The sequence below is a fragment of the Corvus moneduloides genome, chromosome 4, assembly GCF_009650955.1.
Source record: "Corvus moneduloides isolate bCorMon1 chromosome 4, bCorMon1.pri, whole genome shotgun sequence".
Lineage (NCBI taxonomy): Eukaryota > Metazoa > Chordata > Aves > Passeriformes > Corvidae > Corvus > Corvus moneduloides.
In genome coordinates this window covers 6,897,123-6,913,915 of record NC_045479.1, presented here as the reverse complement: position 1 = coordinate 6,913,915, position 16,793 = coordinate 6,897,123, and the positions used below count along the sequence as shown (strand labels likewise).

At 42.6% G+C, this 16,793-nt stretch overlaps 1 protein-coding gene across 7 annotated transcripts in view; it reads right to left on the bottom strand.

Annotated features, from left to right (window-relative positions):
* WASHC1 (WASH complex subunit 1) overlaps positions 1–16,793 on the bottom strand; it is a 42,234-nt gene that overhangs the window by 13,826 nt on the left and 11,615 nt on the right. For 6 of the 7 annotated variants that reach the window (XM_032107735.1, XM_032107736.1, XM_032107732.1 and 3 more), the window contains one exon: positions 16,034–16,187. In XM_032107735.1, coding sequence (XP_031963626.1) covers positions 16,034–16,182 — 149 coding nt within the window. In that variant the 5' untranslated portion in view covers positions 16,183–16,187. Of the gene's footprint in view, positions 1–16,033; positions 16,228–16,793 lie in introns of those variants that run through there. The other variant, XM_032107729.1, reaches the window with a different exon arrangement.

Sequence of the window (16,793 nt, the reverse complement as noted above, 5' to 3'; positions counted from 1 at the left end):
TCAAACACTTCCCTCATTCCCCTTCCTGCCCCACATTACGCCCAGTGCTTCACCAGGTACCAATCTCTTCCTCTCTCTTCCCTCACTCAAAGAAAAAGAAAAAAAAAAGGCAGAAGACATCCATCCCCACTGCCCACCAAATATAATCAGTAACAGGAGACAGTACCAGGCAGACAGCCCACTCCCAGCACAAGCTGGGGAAGCTGTCCAGTGCCAGCTCAGGTGTTTCAAACCATGACAGATCTTCTCTGAGGCACTATACTTTCTCCTGTGATCTCGTGCTCTAGGATTTGACAGCCCAAATCCCATTGACCTTAGGAGATCTGCCAAAAACCTTCACCTGAGGTGGTACAGTGGAGGCCCACAACACAGAAGGAATACATATCAGTCTACAGAATTAATTTATTTGTTGCTGAACAAGATAACTTTGAGGAAAAAAAAAAAAAGAAACCGCCTCAATCCAATTAATCCAAATTCTATCACATGTACAAGCTCCCAGAAGTGCATGACTGTTATGCACGAACAGTTCAAGATACAGCTGTATGTGTTAGTTAGAAGAGACAAATACCATATTCTTACTGGAAAAATACACGGAAAAAACCCTCTCACATTTGATCAACTATTTCTACTGCTGTGGAAACTGAACTTACTCAGAGGACACAACCAGTTTTTGTAAAGAAAGGAAACAGGAAGGAAGGGATGGAGGGATGTGGCCAAGGATTGCAGGGGCAGTGCTGGCAAGGTGGCACTCAGACCTTAACCTCCACTTAAGGGAGAACAAGGACAATCAGGACAAGAGAGGTAAGTGTTAACAAAATGGCCCAATACTGCCTCTCAGAACCCATTGCTCAAGCAGCCAAAACCACCATGAGCATCTGAACCTACCCCATGCCTACTTTCTTAGCCATTACTGTGTTATTTTGCTCTCAGTGCTCTTTTCTGCCTGATACACGCCTTTAGTTAAATCAATGTGACTTTGGAGTTGCAAAGGAGCAGGAGGCTACATCGACAGCCCCTCCCTTTCAGCAGTAATGTGCTTCATCCAGGACAAGTGAAAGGGGGGGTCCGTAGAAAAAGGAGAATACATCACCTACCTTCAAATGCTGGGCACTGAGCCAAATCAACCTTCCCCTCCCAGTGCTTTTCTTTGAGGAAGCAATACACGTGGCAGATTAAATCTATCTAGTGGATTATCTCTTAATCCATACAGACTTTCATTTTTTGATCTAAGCAGATATTAAAGCCAATCTTTCAGCTGCTTTGATTCAAGCTTTCACTTTCTCTTGTCCCTCTGAAATATTTTTGCCCTCAACCCCTCTGCACTTCACCCCCAACTTAGATCTTGTTTCTCCTTTGTTCTAAAGCTCTCATCCTGCTGCCTTAAGCTACTCTCCATTTTACAGGCAATTTTCTCCAACACCCACAGCAAGTTCCAGGAATACTTCCTCCCAGTTCTTGGGAGCCCTTCGGGGCCTCTCTTGCTGGCCCCCTATCCTCTGCCCCATCTGCAACCACAGAGCAGATCACTGCCTCTGATTCCCTTATAACTCCTCTGATAAATCTCACATTCAGGTGTCTACTGAAAGACCTCTACTGTATCTGTGTCTATTCATGGTGGGAAAATCACTGTTTCCTTACTCCCACAGGAAAAAGATTTGAGGCATTAGGAATCTGGCATCCAGGACACTAGATACTGCCTGACAGTACTGTCAGAAGTGGCAATAATGCTACATTTGCATGTGAGTCTCCAAGCACTCCACAGTGCCAACCAAAAAAATTCTGATTTTTATCATCTGTATTTGCTAGGGATCAGACAGCATTGGAAAAAAAGTTTAAAATCAGGGAAGGTTTAAAGACAGGCTGGCAGATTCCCAGAAAGGTGGATGAGAAAGACAGAATTCAGCTGTAAGGAAGCATCACAGCAGCAGGAGACTCTTTGCTCCCTGTGTTGAACGTCCACGTCACCCGAAAGTGACAGGGATGACAAAACTTCTGAAGTAGGAGAGAGGATAGGCAAGCTGCACACTGAGGTGAACAAGAAAGGGTAGGCACAGAGGCTGGAGCAAACCTTTCTAGAATACCAAAGAATTTCAATTTTATGTCTGAAGTACAAAAGTAAGCAATCAACCAAGGAGAAAGAACATTACAGAGCAGAATGAGAAATGAAGTTGCACAGGAGGATAAGGCAGACGAAGTATTAAATTACTTTTTCCATAAATGAGGATTGAACACATCACAGCAAATCAGGCTTCTGGTCACCTCCCAGCCCAAGCTCCAAGCCAGAAAGATAGCAGGGAGATGCTTGGCATTGCTGTTCTAAACTTCAGGGTATACATAGTAAATTTATTTTATAAAACCTTGGCTTCTTGCCTAAAAGTCAAGCTGCCTTTTTTTTCTGTGCTAAATGAAGTGTGCTTTTATTAAATTCCTCCCTTACTGCAGGAGGCATGAATAAGAAGTGATCGAGTTTATGGTTCTTGTATTTTATTTTATTCCCAGACTCTCCAAGCAGCTGATGCTGGAGCAGGGTAACAAGGGAACAAAACAGTGTCAAAAATGAACACTGTGAGAAGCCCACTCTCCACTCCCACACAGTGCTTCTGCCCCAGCAGCTGGCAACATCTCAGGATTAAGATTGGGAGAGCAAAGGAAAGTCTGCTAAGACATTTATGGTTTACAGTGATCCAGGGAAGCATCACAAAGCCAATTCGCCTCAAAAGTTTGAAAGGCAAAAAGGAAAAATACATACTCTTATGAAGAGCCAAACATGTTCAACCACTCATAGAAAGATCAACTTGTTTGCTTTCTGCTCTTCTCTCTCCATATTTAAGCAGTTTTAGAAGTCTTACTTCTTGTCTGAGTAAGTGTAATCAGAAACTGTCATCATACACCATCTCTGACAGAAAGAAATCCCAAGTGAGGCTGTGTAATCAACGTTCCTTCCTCCATTAAGGGTTTGGATATTATACTAATTAATGTTTATCTCACTTTGATTGCTCCTCGAGCCTGATTTGCAGGTGTTTCAGTATGCGCATATTGCCGTGCTCCTGCGATGCCAAATGGCTTTGCAGATTGGAGAGTGATCCATGTTGCCAGGTTATCCTCAGCAGGATCTGGCATATATCACTTTCCACAGGTCATGTTCTGACACAAAACCATTTCATTTTGATTTTTAACCTCTCATTTCACAAGGCCCTCCTGCTACTGTGAATTAAGTTTATGTAAAACTGGAAACTTAGAATGTTGACCTATCATCACAGCACCCTCCTCCCCTTTCCTCTGCAGCTTGTTCTCCTCTCCAGAAAAGCAGCTTCTCTTTTTCTCTTAGTAGAAAAAGGTCACAAACAAGTTCCTCTTCCACCTTCCAAGCTCTTTACTTGCCTCCCACCACCAACTGATCTAAAAGCAGATGTGCTTTTGGTTATTTTAGAAGAAATATATACTAAGCAGAAAGTCTGTGTTTGCAAATAAAATACACCATTAGATCTTTAAACTGTACACGCTACTTTTGGTCAAATTACTTCTCCTTTGACAGAGTTATTATACATATACTACACAGGTTCTACCATCACAGTGACAACTTTTAGGAAAGACGACTTTAAGAACTCCATTACTTCTAAAAGAACAAATGGATAAAATGGTTCTTTACCAGTACTGCTGGAGTTTCACAAGTGACCTTTTGTGACCTTTCACAAGTGACCTTGTCCTCCATTGGCAGTGGAATTGCTTCCCAAAGCAGTAGCCACAGGAAGAGTCTTGAGATACTAGGCAGCTGATGACAGTCAGTATAGAATCACAGAATAGTGTGGGTTGGAAGGGACCCTTAAAGCCATCTAGTCCAATCCCCTGCAGTGAGCAGGGACATCTTCAGATGATCCAAGTTGGTCAGAGCCTTAGCCAACCTGACCCTGAATACTCAGAGCAATCTGTTCTGGTGTTTTACCAGCCTCATCACAGAACATGTCTACATTATATTTAGTCTGAATCTACCCTCTTAATTTAAAGCCAGTACTCCTTGTCCTATCACAACAGGCCCTGCTAAGAAGTTTGTCTTCATCTTTCTTATAAGCCTCTTTTAGGTACTGAAAGGCTGCAATGAAGTCTCCTCGGAGTCTTCTCCAGGCTAAACAACCCCAACTCTCTCAGCCTTTCCTCATAGGAGCGGTGGTGTAGTAACTGATACTAGTACTGTAACTAGTTGTAGTGGTTTGGTTCAAAATATCCATTACTTACTTATTTTCCTTCTGTGAGATAAGAATTAGGAGAAAGCAAAGCAGGCACAAAACTTAAAAGAATATAAAGAAGTTTATTAACACACCTAAAAGAAAGAAAAAAAAAGTCCGACTAAACCTTCAGAACACTTCTCTTCCCCCCACCTTTCTCCCTTCTCCCACTGACAACGTAAAAAGACAACCCTTGAGATTTTTTTAGTCAGTTTACCACCTCTATAATAATCTCTTTTTTCAGTTCACTTAGGGAGAGGAGTCTCTCTTGCTCATGCTATGGAGACATCTCCACAAGAAACAGTTCTCTCATGGCTTCAATGTCACAGCAAGACAACCACCTGGGATGGTTCTCTGCTCACATGTGAAAATCCCTTCCCTCGACTTACAGCTTTCCCCACAACTGCTTTCAAGGGTCCAATCTTTAGCTAATGGGGTAGCATTTTAAGGATGAGCTGTTCAGAAGCAAAGGTTCTCTTCACCCATCTCTGGGAGCATCTTCATCTCTAGGAAGAGAGGTCTTCTTTTTCCCTGGGAGCAAGGGTCTTCATCACTGTCATCTCTCTCTGTTCAAGTTTCTCATCAAATCACAGCTACTTCAACATTTGCTCATTTCAGCACAAGTACTTTTGCTCACAATTGCAGTTTGAACGCTCCACCCCCCCATGCTTTCATGAAATTACAATGGGTACTCTGATGTATCATAGTCCATCACCATAGCCTTACAAAGGAATTTCAGCTTCTAGGTTTGAAGCATCTCCTCTTTCTCCTCCCTCAGGGCTTCAGCTCTTCCTTCTTCACTGACTTTGGTGTCTTTACGGTATTCTCTTCACATGCCTTCACCCTTCCTTTTTTTTTGACTTGGGAGAGGATTGATGTCTGCAGGCTTCATCTGTTCTGGAGAAATCTTACACTACTAAAAGGGTTAATCTCACCCGGGCCTTGCAGCTGGAATTCGCTTATCGCTGTTGGTCACATGATCTTTGCCGGGCAGGGCAGCCTCAGATGAATTTTTGGCCGCACAAGGCGAGGGCCTGCACGGAGCAGGGCCGCGGGCTCCGGGGCGGCTGTCTCCCGGCCCGCACTGAGGGGGCTGCGCCGCGCGTCCAGCGAGCAGAAGCGGCTGAGATCTTCAGCCAAGCCGTGCCGCGGGCCCCCAGTTACCTGTCCGAAAGCAAGAGAGAGCTTTCCCGGGGTTTGTTCGTTCTTAAATGTGGATCACAGAGGCGTGTCAAGCTTCTTAAGTGGCTTTAAAAAGTTGCCAGTATTCACACTAGCCAGTTGATTGGTTCTGTTGGGTCTAGAGGAAGCTGTAAGCAGCTCTTTGCAAAGAATCACTTCAGTGGCTGATGGAGCCCCTCCTTAACTAAAAACCCAAACTATGCTAAACCATGACACAGAAAAGTATTTTTACTAGAAAAGTTACTAATAAAGTATAGTAACTGGATTGTTATCTTTAGAGTCTCCACTCATCCTCGCAAAAATCTCGTAAGTATTTACCCACTGAAGATCAATCTTTTGTAGCAATAGCCTTAAGTGTTTTCAGTTTTGTTTATCTTCTTTTTTTTTAATCACTTGTTAAAGGAAGGCTAATCCTGTTTGGACAGAATTTTACAAGACTGTCAAAAGTAAGGTTTTTTTCCATGTTGTTTGAAGTAATAGATCTTATTTGGCAGATAGCTTGAGAAGGTGTTTTGGCGCCTTGTAACCTTAAATTAATCAACTGTGTGTACACAAACCCTAGTTTCTCCTTCTCACATCAAAGCTCCATTCTCGGACTAGCCAAAGATCCTCCTGCCCGTCCCCATTGAAAAGAAAATGTGTATCACTACAGAGTCACAGGAAACACAAGCAGTGGAGAAACATCCAGGTGACCCTGTGGTGAACTGTATCAGGCGGCAGGGAGAGCTAACACCTTTAAAAGGTCTGAGATTGCTCTGGATCACTGAGGGTACTGTGTCTGATTCTACATAGATATTATTTCTGTTACACAGCTCACTCTTAATTGACATTACGCTCCAGTTTCCTACTAGCAGTAGTCACAGGAGACAGATCAGCCTCAACTGAAATGTCTGATCTGTGCCCTCTCCCAGGTGGGACTGCAAGAGAAATTCATAAGCCACCAGCCAGAAATGCTGTTTCTCCTGACCTTCACCTGAAGGTAGCAACTGCAGGAAACGAGTACTGACAAGTGGCCCTCCCAGCCCTTTTAGCCTGTGCCTCACTTGACCAAAAATACACCCCCATGATCATGTGGGAGGAGTGACCATTTGCAGAGCCTTCCTCTCCCCCAGCCAGGCAGTTAGGAAGTTACTCTTTATTCCTAGCTTTCCCCCATACCTTCCAAATGCTTTTAAATCAGTTTTCTTGACCAAGGTAAGGAGTACTCAGTTACACAAGTGTAGCAAAAAACAATTAAGTGATCATCCCTGCAGGTCCTGCCCTGATGTAAGGCTGAACATATCAGGAAAGCTGAGCTCCCACTCCTTTATTGGGATGGAGGTTTTTTACACCATGACAACACACAGCATAAACACTGCTCCTAGTCTGTTGATCTCACCAAAACAAGCCATTGTCATCAAGAATAAGAATACTGAGCAAAACATGCCTGCCTCCAGAGCAGAAAATGATTCCTGGTGATAGGAGTTCACACTCTCATCGTGCTCCAAGAAAAGTACTGCTTTTCTTTGCATTTAATCAAATATCCTTAGAACTTCATAGCTTTTCACCCAAAGATCTCAAAGCAATTTCCAAGTGTTAATTAAATCTCGGTTGCTTGTGAAACCAAGAGTGGAATAATTTGTCCCCTGGAACAAAGAAAACCTAGGGAAATTCACAGTACAGTCTCAGCAGATCCGATTTTCAGTCCATAATTCATTAACCTGAACAATTGTGCATTAATTCACAGGAATTAGCACATACCTTTCAGTAGTTGCCTAATTTTCCATTTTGCTGAGTTTAAGGCCACCTGTGCAAGTTCATCTGCCTTTTTCAGTGCCTTCCCATCACCAAATCCATCCCACTGCTGCTCTGCAGAAAAAACTACAGCCAGCAAGGACTGACACAAAACATTGACCATTCTCTCACCACCACCACTTCTTTCTTGGAATCCAAGTAAAGGTTTTTGCATTGACTTGAAATTTTCTCCACTTCCAAGCAGCTGATGGCAATCACATGAAATTTTACTAGCAGATCACAAGTTGAACCCTACTTTTTAACAACGCATATCTAAAAGCTATCATTTACAAGCTAGTGCTTACTCTATAAAAACTGCTGTCCTGCAAAATTGGACTTGAATATTCAGGAGAAGGAAAGCCTAACCAAGAAAAAGGACTTGCTACCATAAAATGTCTGTTTCAAAGACAACTACACTTCATCTCTTCTCAAAACGCTTACTTCCTTTCTGACTTGCATCACATAATAAGGATCTGCCTCTGTGGTCTTCCCTCACTGTGCTGACCTGCTGAAGTTGTAATCAGATACTTGGTAAATGACCAAACCAGCCTTTGAAGCATGACTTGGGGTGTCCAGGTCACTTTGTTTTGCACTCAGTACTATGTTTCTGGTTATCACGTTTGTTGCAGTGATCCCTGTACTTTTCAACAGCTTACATCTCAGTGAAATTTCTTCTATTTCCTTGCACTCACTTCTTTTGCTCAGCAATGATCCTATTCAGCATCCTGCGAGGAGTAGCGTGGATTCCCAAGACTCATTCAAAATTTTGCTACAATTAAACAAGTCCAACCACTTAAGATACACTTTCTCAAAAACACTTACCAGCCCTTTGGCAGTTACAAACCCTCCTCGCTAGCAGCTTTTTTTCCCTTTCTCACCCTTGCTTTCAGAGAGAACTTCTCTTAATGGAGCCTCTGTTTCAAAACACGCCTTCTTCTCTTAAAGGAAAGATATCTTCACATATTTTTTGCAAATGGAGTTTTTTATTTCATAATACTTACTCTTCAGAAACAGAGGTTGTTTAGTGCTACTTCTTCATTTTCCTACAATCAATTGCAGTTGCTCAAATCTCAGAAGGCACCTCCTATGATATGCCCATCAACAAGCTAATTTGAGTGTGCTTCTTCAACAAATTAGAACAACTCTTTATGATACCTTATTCATCTAACACCTTTCCTGAGTGATTACAGCACTTTCTTACTTTCTTGAGGAATTTCTAGTTACTTTTCCCCTGAAAACTTTGGGCCACGAGCAGAGATGTTTCTAACAGCATCAAAAAGCAGATACCTCTCTGCTTGCACGGACAGCTGCTCTGTCATTTCAATGAAACAGTGTAAGGCATGTCAGTGATCAGACACCTTTAGAACTGGTCTAGACACATGATTTCATTTTTCCCATTGTCATTTTAGAAATTACCTTTCCCATGCACTAACTCACAAATAGTCATTGTTGGAAAGACTATCTTTACAGTAACACTAGAACAAATTCGTACAGTGTACCTTCTAAACTTCCTTCCCCACCCCAAAACTGCCAGACCTGTAAATTCATACACTTTAATAGCTTAACCACTTTCCCTGTGACATACACAGGAAAAGTTCTCATGATCAATGCTTTAACAGCAGCTAAACCCCTCATCCCAGCTAAAAGTAAGCATGAAGTGCAATGAAGGGCATGATTTTGGCTGTGTGGTTGGTTGTTCCCCATCCCCTAAATCGCCCATGTGCTAGAAAAAAGAAAGAAAACCCTGCCAGGTGCTCGGTTGTGAGTTTCTCACCCTCCCTTCCTCAAAAGGAAAGAAAACCACATGGAGTCTGAGTTCATTCTGGAATTAACAAAATCCAGGATGTCACTTTCAAAAGTATTGTTGAAGCAAAATCAAACTACCCAGTTACTGGGACAAAGCAACAGAGAGAACTGCACTGTGGAGACCATGAACTTCCTTGCTTCTTGGTACTGAGCTATTGGAATGTTATATATGTGTGTGTGTGTGTATACACATACATATATATATATATATGTATATAGGACTGTTATATATATGTCATAGATAATCAGAAAAGCTATTCCTACTGCACTACCACAGAGCAGAAGTGCAACAGCTTTACCTCCTCTTCTAAAAGGAATTTCTTGTTATGCCTCTTAGGCATCAAGCATGTTTTCAGATTCAGCTTTGCTGGTTGATCTAAAACAAGAGTCCTAGAAGTATATTAAAATGCAAATACCCGGTTTTATAATGCACATTAATCCAGAATAAGGATCATATTCTTAGATAAATTAAGAAAGGAATCCAATTCACCATGCTGTGCCAGGGAAAGGAGGGGATAAAATTATTAATGGCACAGCATGGTGAATTCCTTCAATAAAATGTATGTCTGGAGGATTTAGAGAAGGGGATGAAAGTTTCTGGAGCCTGGGATAAAAAATTTGGATGGCAGAGTGTGTTAAAGAGAAACCCCAGGTGGGTAATTTAGGTTTTGGAGGATTTAGATGGAATAAAACCAGAAACTCCTTCCTTAGCATCTACAAATGAGTCTACTGTCTCCAAAAGCACTGCTCTGACTCAACTGTCAGTTGCATTTATATCTAAACCCTTATAACCTTCCCCATTTGCAAAACCCAGCAACAGCACCACAGCAAGTCAGAAAGAAGCACCATGGAAAGGGAATTTAATCCACCAGTCAAGTGTGAAGAACAGACCTTTGGCGCTGGTGCTCCTCCCCCAACTCTCCCCTCGGTGTGCACACTTCCCACTTCCATAGGAGACAGCCTGTAATACACATTTCAAGCCACTCAGTGTTATTTTCTAGACAGTTTTCTCCATGCTGAATCCCTAATGGAAGTCATGCCTGTAAAACAAAATGATTTGTTTGAATCTCTCCCTCCAGGGCTGACTGAGTACACAAAAGTCATCCACGGGAACAGAAAATTACTCCAACACGTGTGAGTCTCCAGTGTCTGAAGCTGGTTGGGAAGGTAGAGCTATCACTTTGTGTAATAAAAGAATAACATGGCAGTTGTGTCACAAATAGTGGGAGAATCTGACAATATTGCCAAAACTGTGGGCTAAGAAATAAGGGAACACTTCTGCTGTAAGGCACACACTGATTTGTTGTTATGATCTGCCTCTCCTTGCCTATTTCCAGAGAGCCACAGCCACCTGTGCTCAGGGACCACGGGGCAAAGGAACAACTCTCTGGATGGGGAAGTTCATAAGATCTTTGCCAAAACCCTTTTAATTAACAGAGACTTATTGCTGGACAAAATTAGCTCACAGGAACCTGAAGGCTGCTATTCAATATTGAATTTTCTCCAACAAGGAACAGAGCACAAACAAGAGACTTCCCCCTCAGGGTTAAAAAAAAGCACAAGCTAAAATAAATCAACAGTTGATATGCACTGAAATTACCTTAGTTTCTCCTTACTGTTTGCCTTTCCTACTACACATGCCGTCTGTTTTGATCAAACTGTTTCATATTTCCACAAGATATTCCACTACCACTGTAAGAGTAGAAAGAACCTTCTCAAGAGCTCCTTAAAGTCTGAAATTGTTGTGTGCCTCCTTTTACTTAGCAGCTTTGAGACCAACTCCAGGAGTAGGAGAATACATCTCCTGCAATTTTGCACAGATCAGATCAGGATCCAGAAGATCTTAAGCCTAAGGATTTTGGCAGCATCCAGAAAGAGTTGCAACCTAGTCTCTTGCAGAACAGTCACTCCCCCTTTGCCTCTTCTTAAGGGTGTAGGATGCCTGTTAGTGCCAGCTGCCCCCAACCTTCCAAGCATGCTGATCACAACCTCGAGTCACCTCCTAAAGTCTTCTTCCTACAGTCTGGGAACCTCTGAAGCTTGTCTTGGTTTGAAAGACAGGTGTCTGTTAAGGAAGGCAGGAGCCTCCCTTGGAATGGAAAATGTAATCCCCTTCCCTCCGAATTATTATAATTTTGAAATTAAGGGGCTTTCAGGCAATTATATGAGAAACAGGAATAACAGTTCTTTACTAGTGTGTATAACAAGGCAATACTATGGAAACACTGGCCTAACCTGACAGAGTCAGGATATGACCCGACACCCTGCCAGGCAGGGTGGTGGTAGCAGTCTGATTAAGTGGTGGCTGCACTCCTCTTGAGGTGAGAGACACGGTTCTGCTGAAGCAGTGATCCTGTAGAAGGGTCTGGTCTCCTCTGAAGGTCCAGTGGTGACTATGTAGCTCTTGTCCTCTGGGAATCCTGTAGGTAAGGGCTGACTGCGGTGTTCCAAACCTCAGATTATATCCAGGTTGGTTCCTCCCCTTGGGTGGAACACCTCACAAAGGGATGATGTAATTTTATGAGGCCCATTAATAGGAGACATCTCCCAGAGGGAGTTATCAGGGATGTGCCACGGAAGAGATAAAGAACCCTGCCCCACCTGCTTTTAACAGATGGTGATAGAATACATACTTTTGGTTACATCTTACATTGTAACCTAAGACAAAGCTACATCTTTACAAGCTGTCAAAGTTAGCTTCCAGAGGATTAGGGCACATGAATGATGCCTTCCAAAGGGTGCGCTACACTTAAAAGGAAAATAAATCCACATTACTTGGACATACATCTACAAGAATAACAACTATCTGCAGGCAAAATGTCTTCCCCGTACTCCATTTCCTCATGTCTGCAGGACACTCCACTCACTCTTTACCTCACTGCTTCTGCTTAATCTTCCTGGCAGCAAATGACTGCTCCCACAGCCTCTCATGAGAGGTATCTGAAACTAAACTAGACCTAGCATCCTCTTTCAGATGACCCCTGGGATAACTTCAAAGTGCCACGAGGCACTTTGTTGTTAAACAAGAGTCATAACACTCTCAAATTAACTGGAGAAAAATTGGTTCCCTGTGCTACAGTGCGTCTCTTGGTGTAAACTCACCTGCATGGTGAGCCATCACAGTGGACAGCTCTCCTCCTAGAAAGATCCAACCCTTGCAGCCAGCAGAGGAACCAACACCATGCAGTGTCCAAGCTCCAAGCTGCATTCCAGAGCCCCACTGCACAACAAACAGCACAGTACAGCTTGCAGCAAGACCCTTCTTGGCAAGTTTCCATTCCACAGGCCTCCTAAATACAATACATTTACACTGATGTATTCAGTCCCCCACTTCCATTATCGATCATCATGACTAATCACAGTAATAAGTTTAAAACAAGGAGGGCTATAAAACACCCAAATGCACCTCATGATTACGATTTTGTTCCTATTTTCAATTTCAGAACGACTCACATCTCAGCTCTGCTCCTGTCCTAAACATCCCTTAAGGCTCTGCTGCCCGGCCAGCTACTCCTTACCTTCCTTATCACAGCCTCACCAGATTTCTTCATCATCCCTAACAGCATTTCCACAGTGCTTTTGTTTTCCAGCTACGGTTCTCAGTTAAACTTTTGCTGAATATTAAAGACCTTTTCAAATATGTAATATGAAATCAGTTTGAATCCAACTGGGGAGGAAACAGGATACACTGGTTTAGCAAAATATTATTCCAGACAAGCAAAAGACACTGAATAAAGATCTTCAAAAATAACAACCAGAAATTCTTCTATAAACTGAAAAAAAGAAGTACAAGGATGAGAAATTTTGTACACTGGACAATTTGGGGTTGGATCACAAGCAAAGGAAACCAGGACCTTGATAACAACATTCCAATCCCAAGTATTTGATTTCTTTCTACTGCTGTAACACTCCATGAGATAACTTGCAAAAGCAATTTTCCACACATCTATTACTAAAAAGTGAACGCTTCGAATAGCAAACTGACAATATTAGAGATTATTAACATTTCCTGCCAACACAAACTCCTCAGAAACTGAGAAATCCCAAAGGACAAGCCTACCTAACTAGGGGGGCATATCAGGAAACCTAAACCCATCACCTATTTCAAGTACTTATCACAACAACATTCTTGTAAAATATTCCAAAGCACATGATTCCAACACAAGCTCCCACCCAGAAAATACCGGTAATGAGAAAACAAATAGATGAAAAACGACTGTTAACTGAGTGTTTAAACTGGTCATCCCACCTCCTGTGATCTGTATTAAAAACCCTCCTTAAAAGTCCAGGAGTTAAATTCAAATAGGTATTATGTCAGATTGGCTATGTTAAGTAATGGTATGTATTAATATCTCAGTAACTACAGGCAGGGAATCTGATCTTTACTGCAGCTTCCACAACAGATTAATTACTTGGATTCAGTTAACACAAGCTTAAAACTTCCATTACTTCAAAGCATAAATTTGAGAAGGACATGAAGCCTCTTGATCTCCTCACAGCACTGATATCAGCACCAAGAGGAGAGGACTTCCTCAGAGGAAGGCACTGCTGGACAGCACTGGCCTAAGACATCAACCTGTATTGCCCAGCAGCCAAGAGCTGGGAAAAGTCAGGAAAAAGTCAGGTGGGTCTCTGCCCCTGAGGGTTAGGAATATGATGGAGAGGGATGCTGAGCTGATGTATCCTGCTTGAAGTGATTCCTGATTGCAGTCCAGGCCTGCTCTCCAAGGCTGGGCCAAGTGGGGATGCTCTGGGTCTCAGCCGTAGCTTACCTGTGGTTTTGCACCTGCACATCCCTTGATTGTCTATGAACTAATGAACTCTCCAGTGTCTCATTCACCAAGTATCTTGCCACAGTTAATAACAAGTAAGCTTCTTTGAGAATGATTGGAAAGAAGAGAGGCTGGCAGAGCCTTGTCACATGGATTATTTCCCAAATTGCCCAAAAAGGGGGGAAGAGGAGGAAAGCTCCTTGTATTTTCTTCTAACTCCCTAAATGGAAAGGTATCTTTCTTGTGTCATCTTGACACATTCATTTTAAGAATTCATACTCAATTGTCATGTCAGCAACAACTCTGAGCAGAAACTTTGATTAGCTAAAATGGAAACAATGGAAATATTCCTTTTTTCATAGAAAGTAAGAGACACTTTCACTCCACCTTCAACAAAGCAGATTGGCTTGCCACTCTCAAAAGCACTGTACCAATCCAACTGTTCCCACAAAACAACCTCAGAACATCTGCATCTTTGTAGTACTGAAGTAATGAGTTTGACACACTCAGCCAAGTCTCCCACAGTGAACAAGTTTCCTCTCCATCAACACTGCAAGCTGCTATTTTGCAGATCAGAACAGTCAGCTTCCCCAGATAAGGCAGCTCCTTCCTGGAAATGGAAGACAGAGCTGCCTTATCTCAGGCAAGGGAAGATAAAAGGTCACCCTTCACTAAGTGGCAAAGTTCTCACCTTGAGAGCTTTGCCCCTTGATTGACATGGAACAACCAAGGTCATGGAACTTCTCATCAGATGCCTGCATAATTACTAAATTGCTATTAATTATATCAGAGAGCCAAGACCTCAGCGGAATGGCAAAGCAAACAAAGAAGCCAATGAAGCCTCCTCTGTTGTTGGAGAAAATTGGTAATTAAAAGTCATGAGTGCACCGAAGAGTGAGGGAACAGCATCACAGTCACTGTTCAGTACTCGGGAGTGACTTGCATACAAAGCAGCAGGCTTGTCTCCCTAGGGAAATTACACGGTACTGTGTTAGACAGCAGTGAGGAGAGGAAAAATAGGGAAAAATAGAGACAGAGAAAGAGCAACTCCTGTATTACCAAGAGCTTTATTTGCCCCACAGAGAGAGACAGGCCAACCTGCCAACCAGGCCCAAGTTTGAGAGGTGCTTTCCACATGTTTACGGCAGCTCTAGAAAGCCTTCTCCCAGCCTTAGATCATGACGTGTTCCCCTACTTTGAAGAGCACAAATGAAGGAGACCTTGTCTTCAACCTAATCCAGCCCACACACAGCTCTTGCCCAAACAAAGAACTATTCCAGTGGAAAGCCTTTATTTCCCTCAGTAACCTGAGCTCAGCCTTGGTGACTGCTCTTCACCCAAAGGCTGCCCTTCAAAGTAGCACTATCAGAAACCAAAGAACTTCAATCTACCCTTAAAAAAAACCTCCAAAACGCAAAAAAAAGACAGAATGTCATGACCCTGCTCACACCATAATAAATTAAACTGGATAGTCATGGGACCTCCTGAAACCAAAGCATTTGCTTTTACTAATTAGGCTATGAGAAGATAAATGCTGATCTGTTTCCTTCCCAATGATACTACACACCATCTCAGAGAACTGAGATGTCAAAGATGGCACTGGATGGAAAAAGGCATCACGTTAGCTACCATCATTTGCAAGCAAACACAAGAATCTCTCTGATCTGCTACATAGGCAGTCTTATGGATCCAATCCTAAACATGATCATATGCAACAGATGCCAAGTCTGGACCAAAACCTTGAAGAGATGGGCTTAGGATGGATTATGATACTGTGGCAAGAAACCCAGTCTCATGCACTCAGCCCTTCCAACCAAAAGGGAAGTGCAAAACACCAGAAGCCCAAAAAGAACAGTTTGTATGTTGCAGAGATCAGAACAAAGAGACATTTTCTACTTTGCTGCTTCAAGCACAATGACTCAAAAAGACGTATCTTCAAGATACTCTAAATAACAAAGCCTCCCCTCTAATACATGAGCAAGAAGGAATAAAGGGTAAGTGCAGCAGAAGCAGTAATGCAATTTGTGGAAGTCTGCCACTGAATAAAAAATTAATAACCAACAATCTCTGGCTAACTGCAGCCATTTCATTATGCTTAACTTTGACAGACTCGAATCTAATAAACTTACATTGAAGTGCATCTGGTCCTTTTTCATCCCTTCTCTGAACTTCCATTGCTTACCAACACAATGCCCTGTCACTGCTGCAACCTAATCACAGCACTCTGTTTTGTAATGCTGAATGCTGAGCACCCAACCCCTCAGGAGAGCACTTTACCTGTTGAAGATATCACCCGACACCTTTTGCAGATACTGAAGTGCATCTGCCACCTGCTGCACAGCCTCCTCCCTGCGTAGGTCCGGCTGGATCAGGGGCACTGAATATGTCTGCCCTTCCAAAAAGTGCTTCTGGGCTACTGCGGCCATTGTACCTAAAGGAAAGAACAAATAGGTCATTACAATAACAGACTGCCATTTTATCACAGCAGTTATTCAGGGACTTCTACTTTCTGCTCCACTAATTACTTTAGGAAAGCATTTGCAACAGAATTGGTGAGCTGAGGAGAAAGGCACAAGTAGTAAGGTTGACATATTGGATTTTTAATAAATTCAAGGCAGCTACAGTGAGGTGGGAATCTCTTGCTTATCTGAATGTTTTTGGAAACCTTCATTTCATTTTAGCATGCTACTTAACAAATCTCTGCTCAGTACTGTGCTGAAAACAAAGACCAGAGTTAGAAGCAAGGTCAGTTCAGAGTGGCAACAAGACTCATCAGAAATCACCCTGTCCCCTCCTCCCTTTCCTCACATTCCATGTGTGCAGATATATTTCAGGTCATCCAACCCTATTAGCAAAAGGCAGCATTTCATCTTACACTTCTGGTCCAAGAAACACACCGTCAGTCCCTTCTAAGAACAGAAGCCATGAAATTACAAAGCATGCACGTGCACATGCCCCCTTGCTCCAAGTAGGTTAATGAGAGTTCTTCCATTCTGAGACTCCCAGGAGCTGTTTATTGCTTCTGGTGACTGGATTG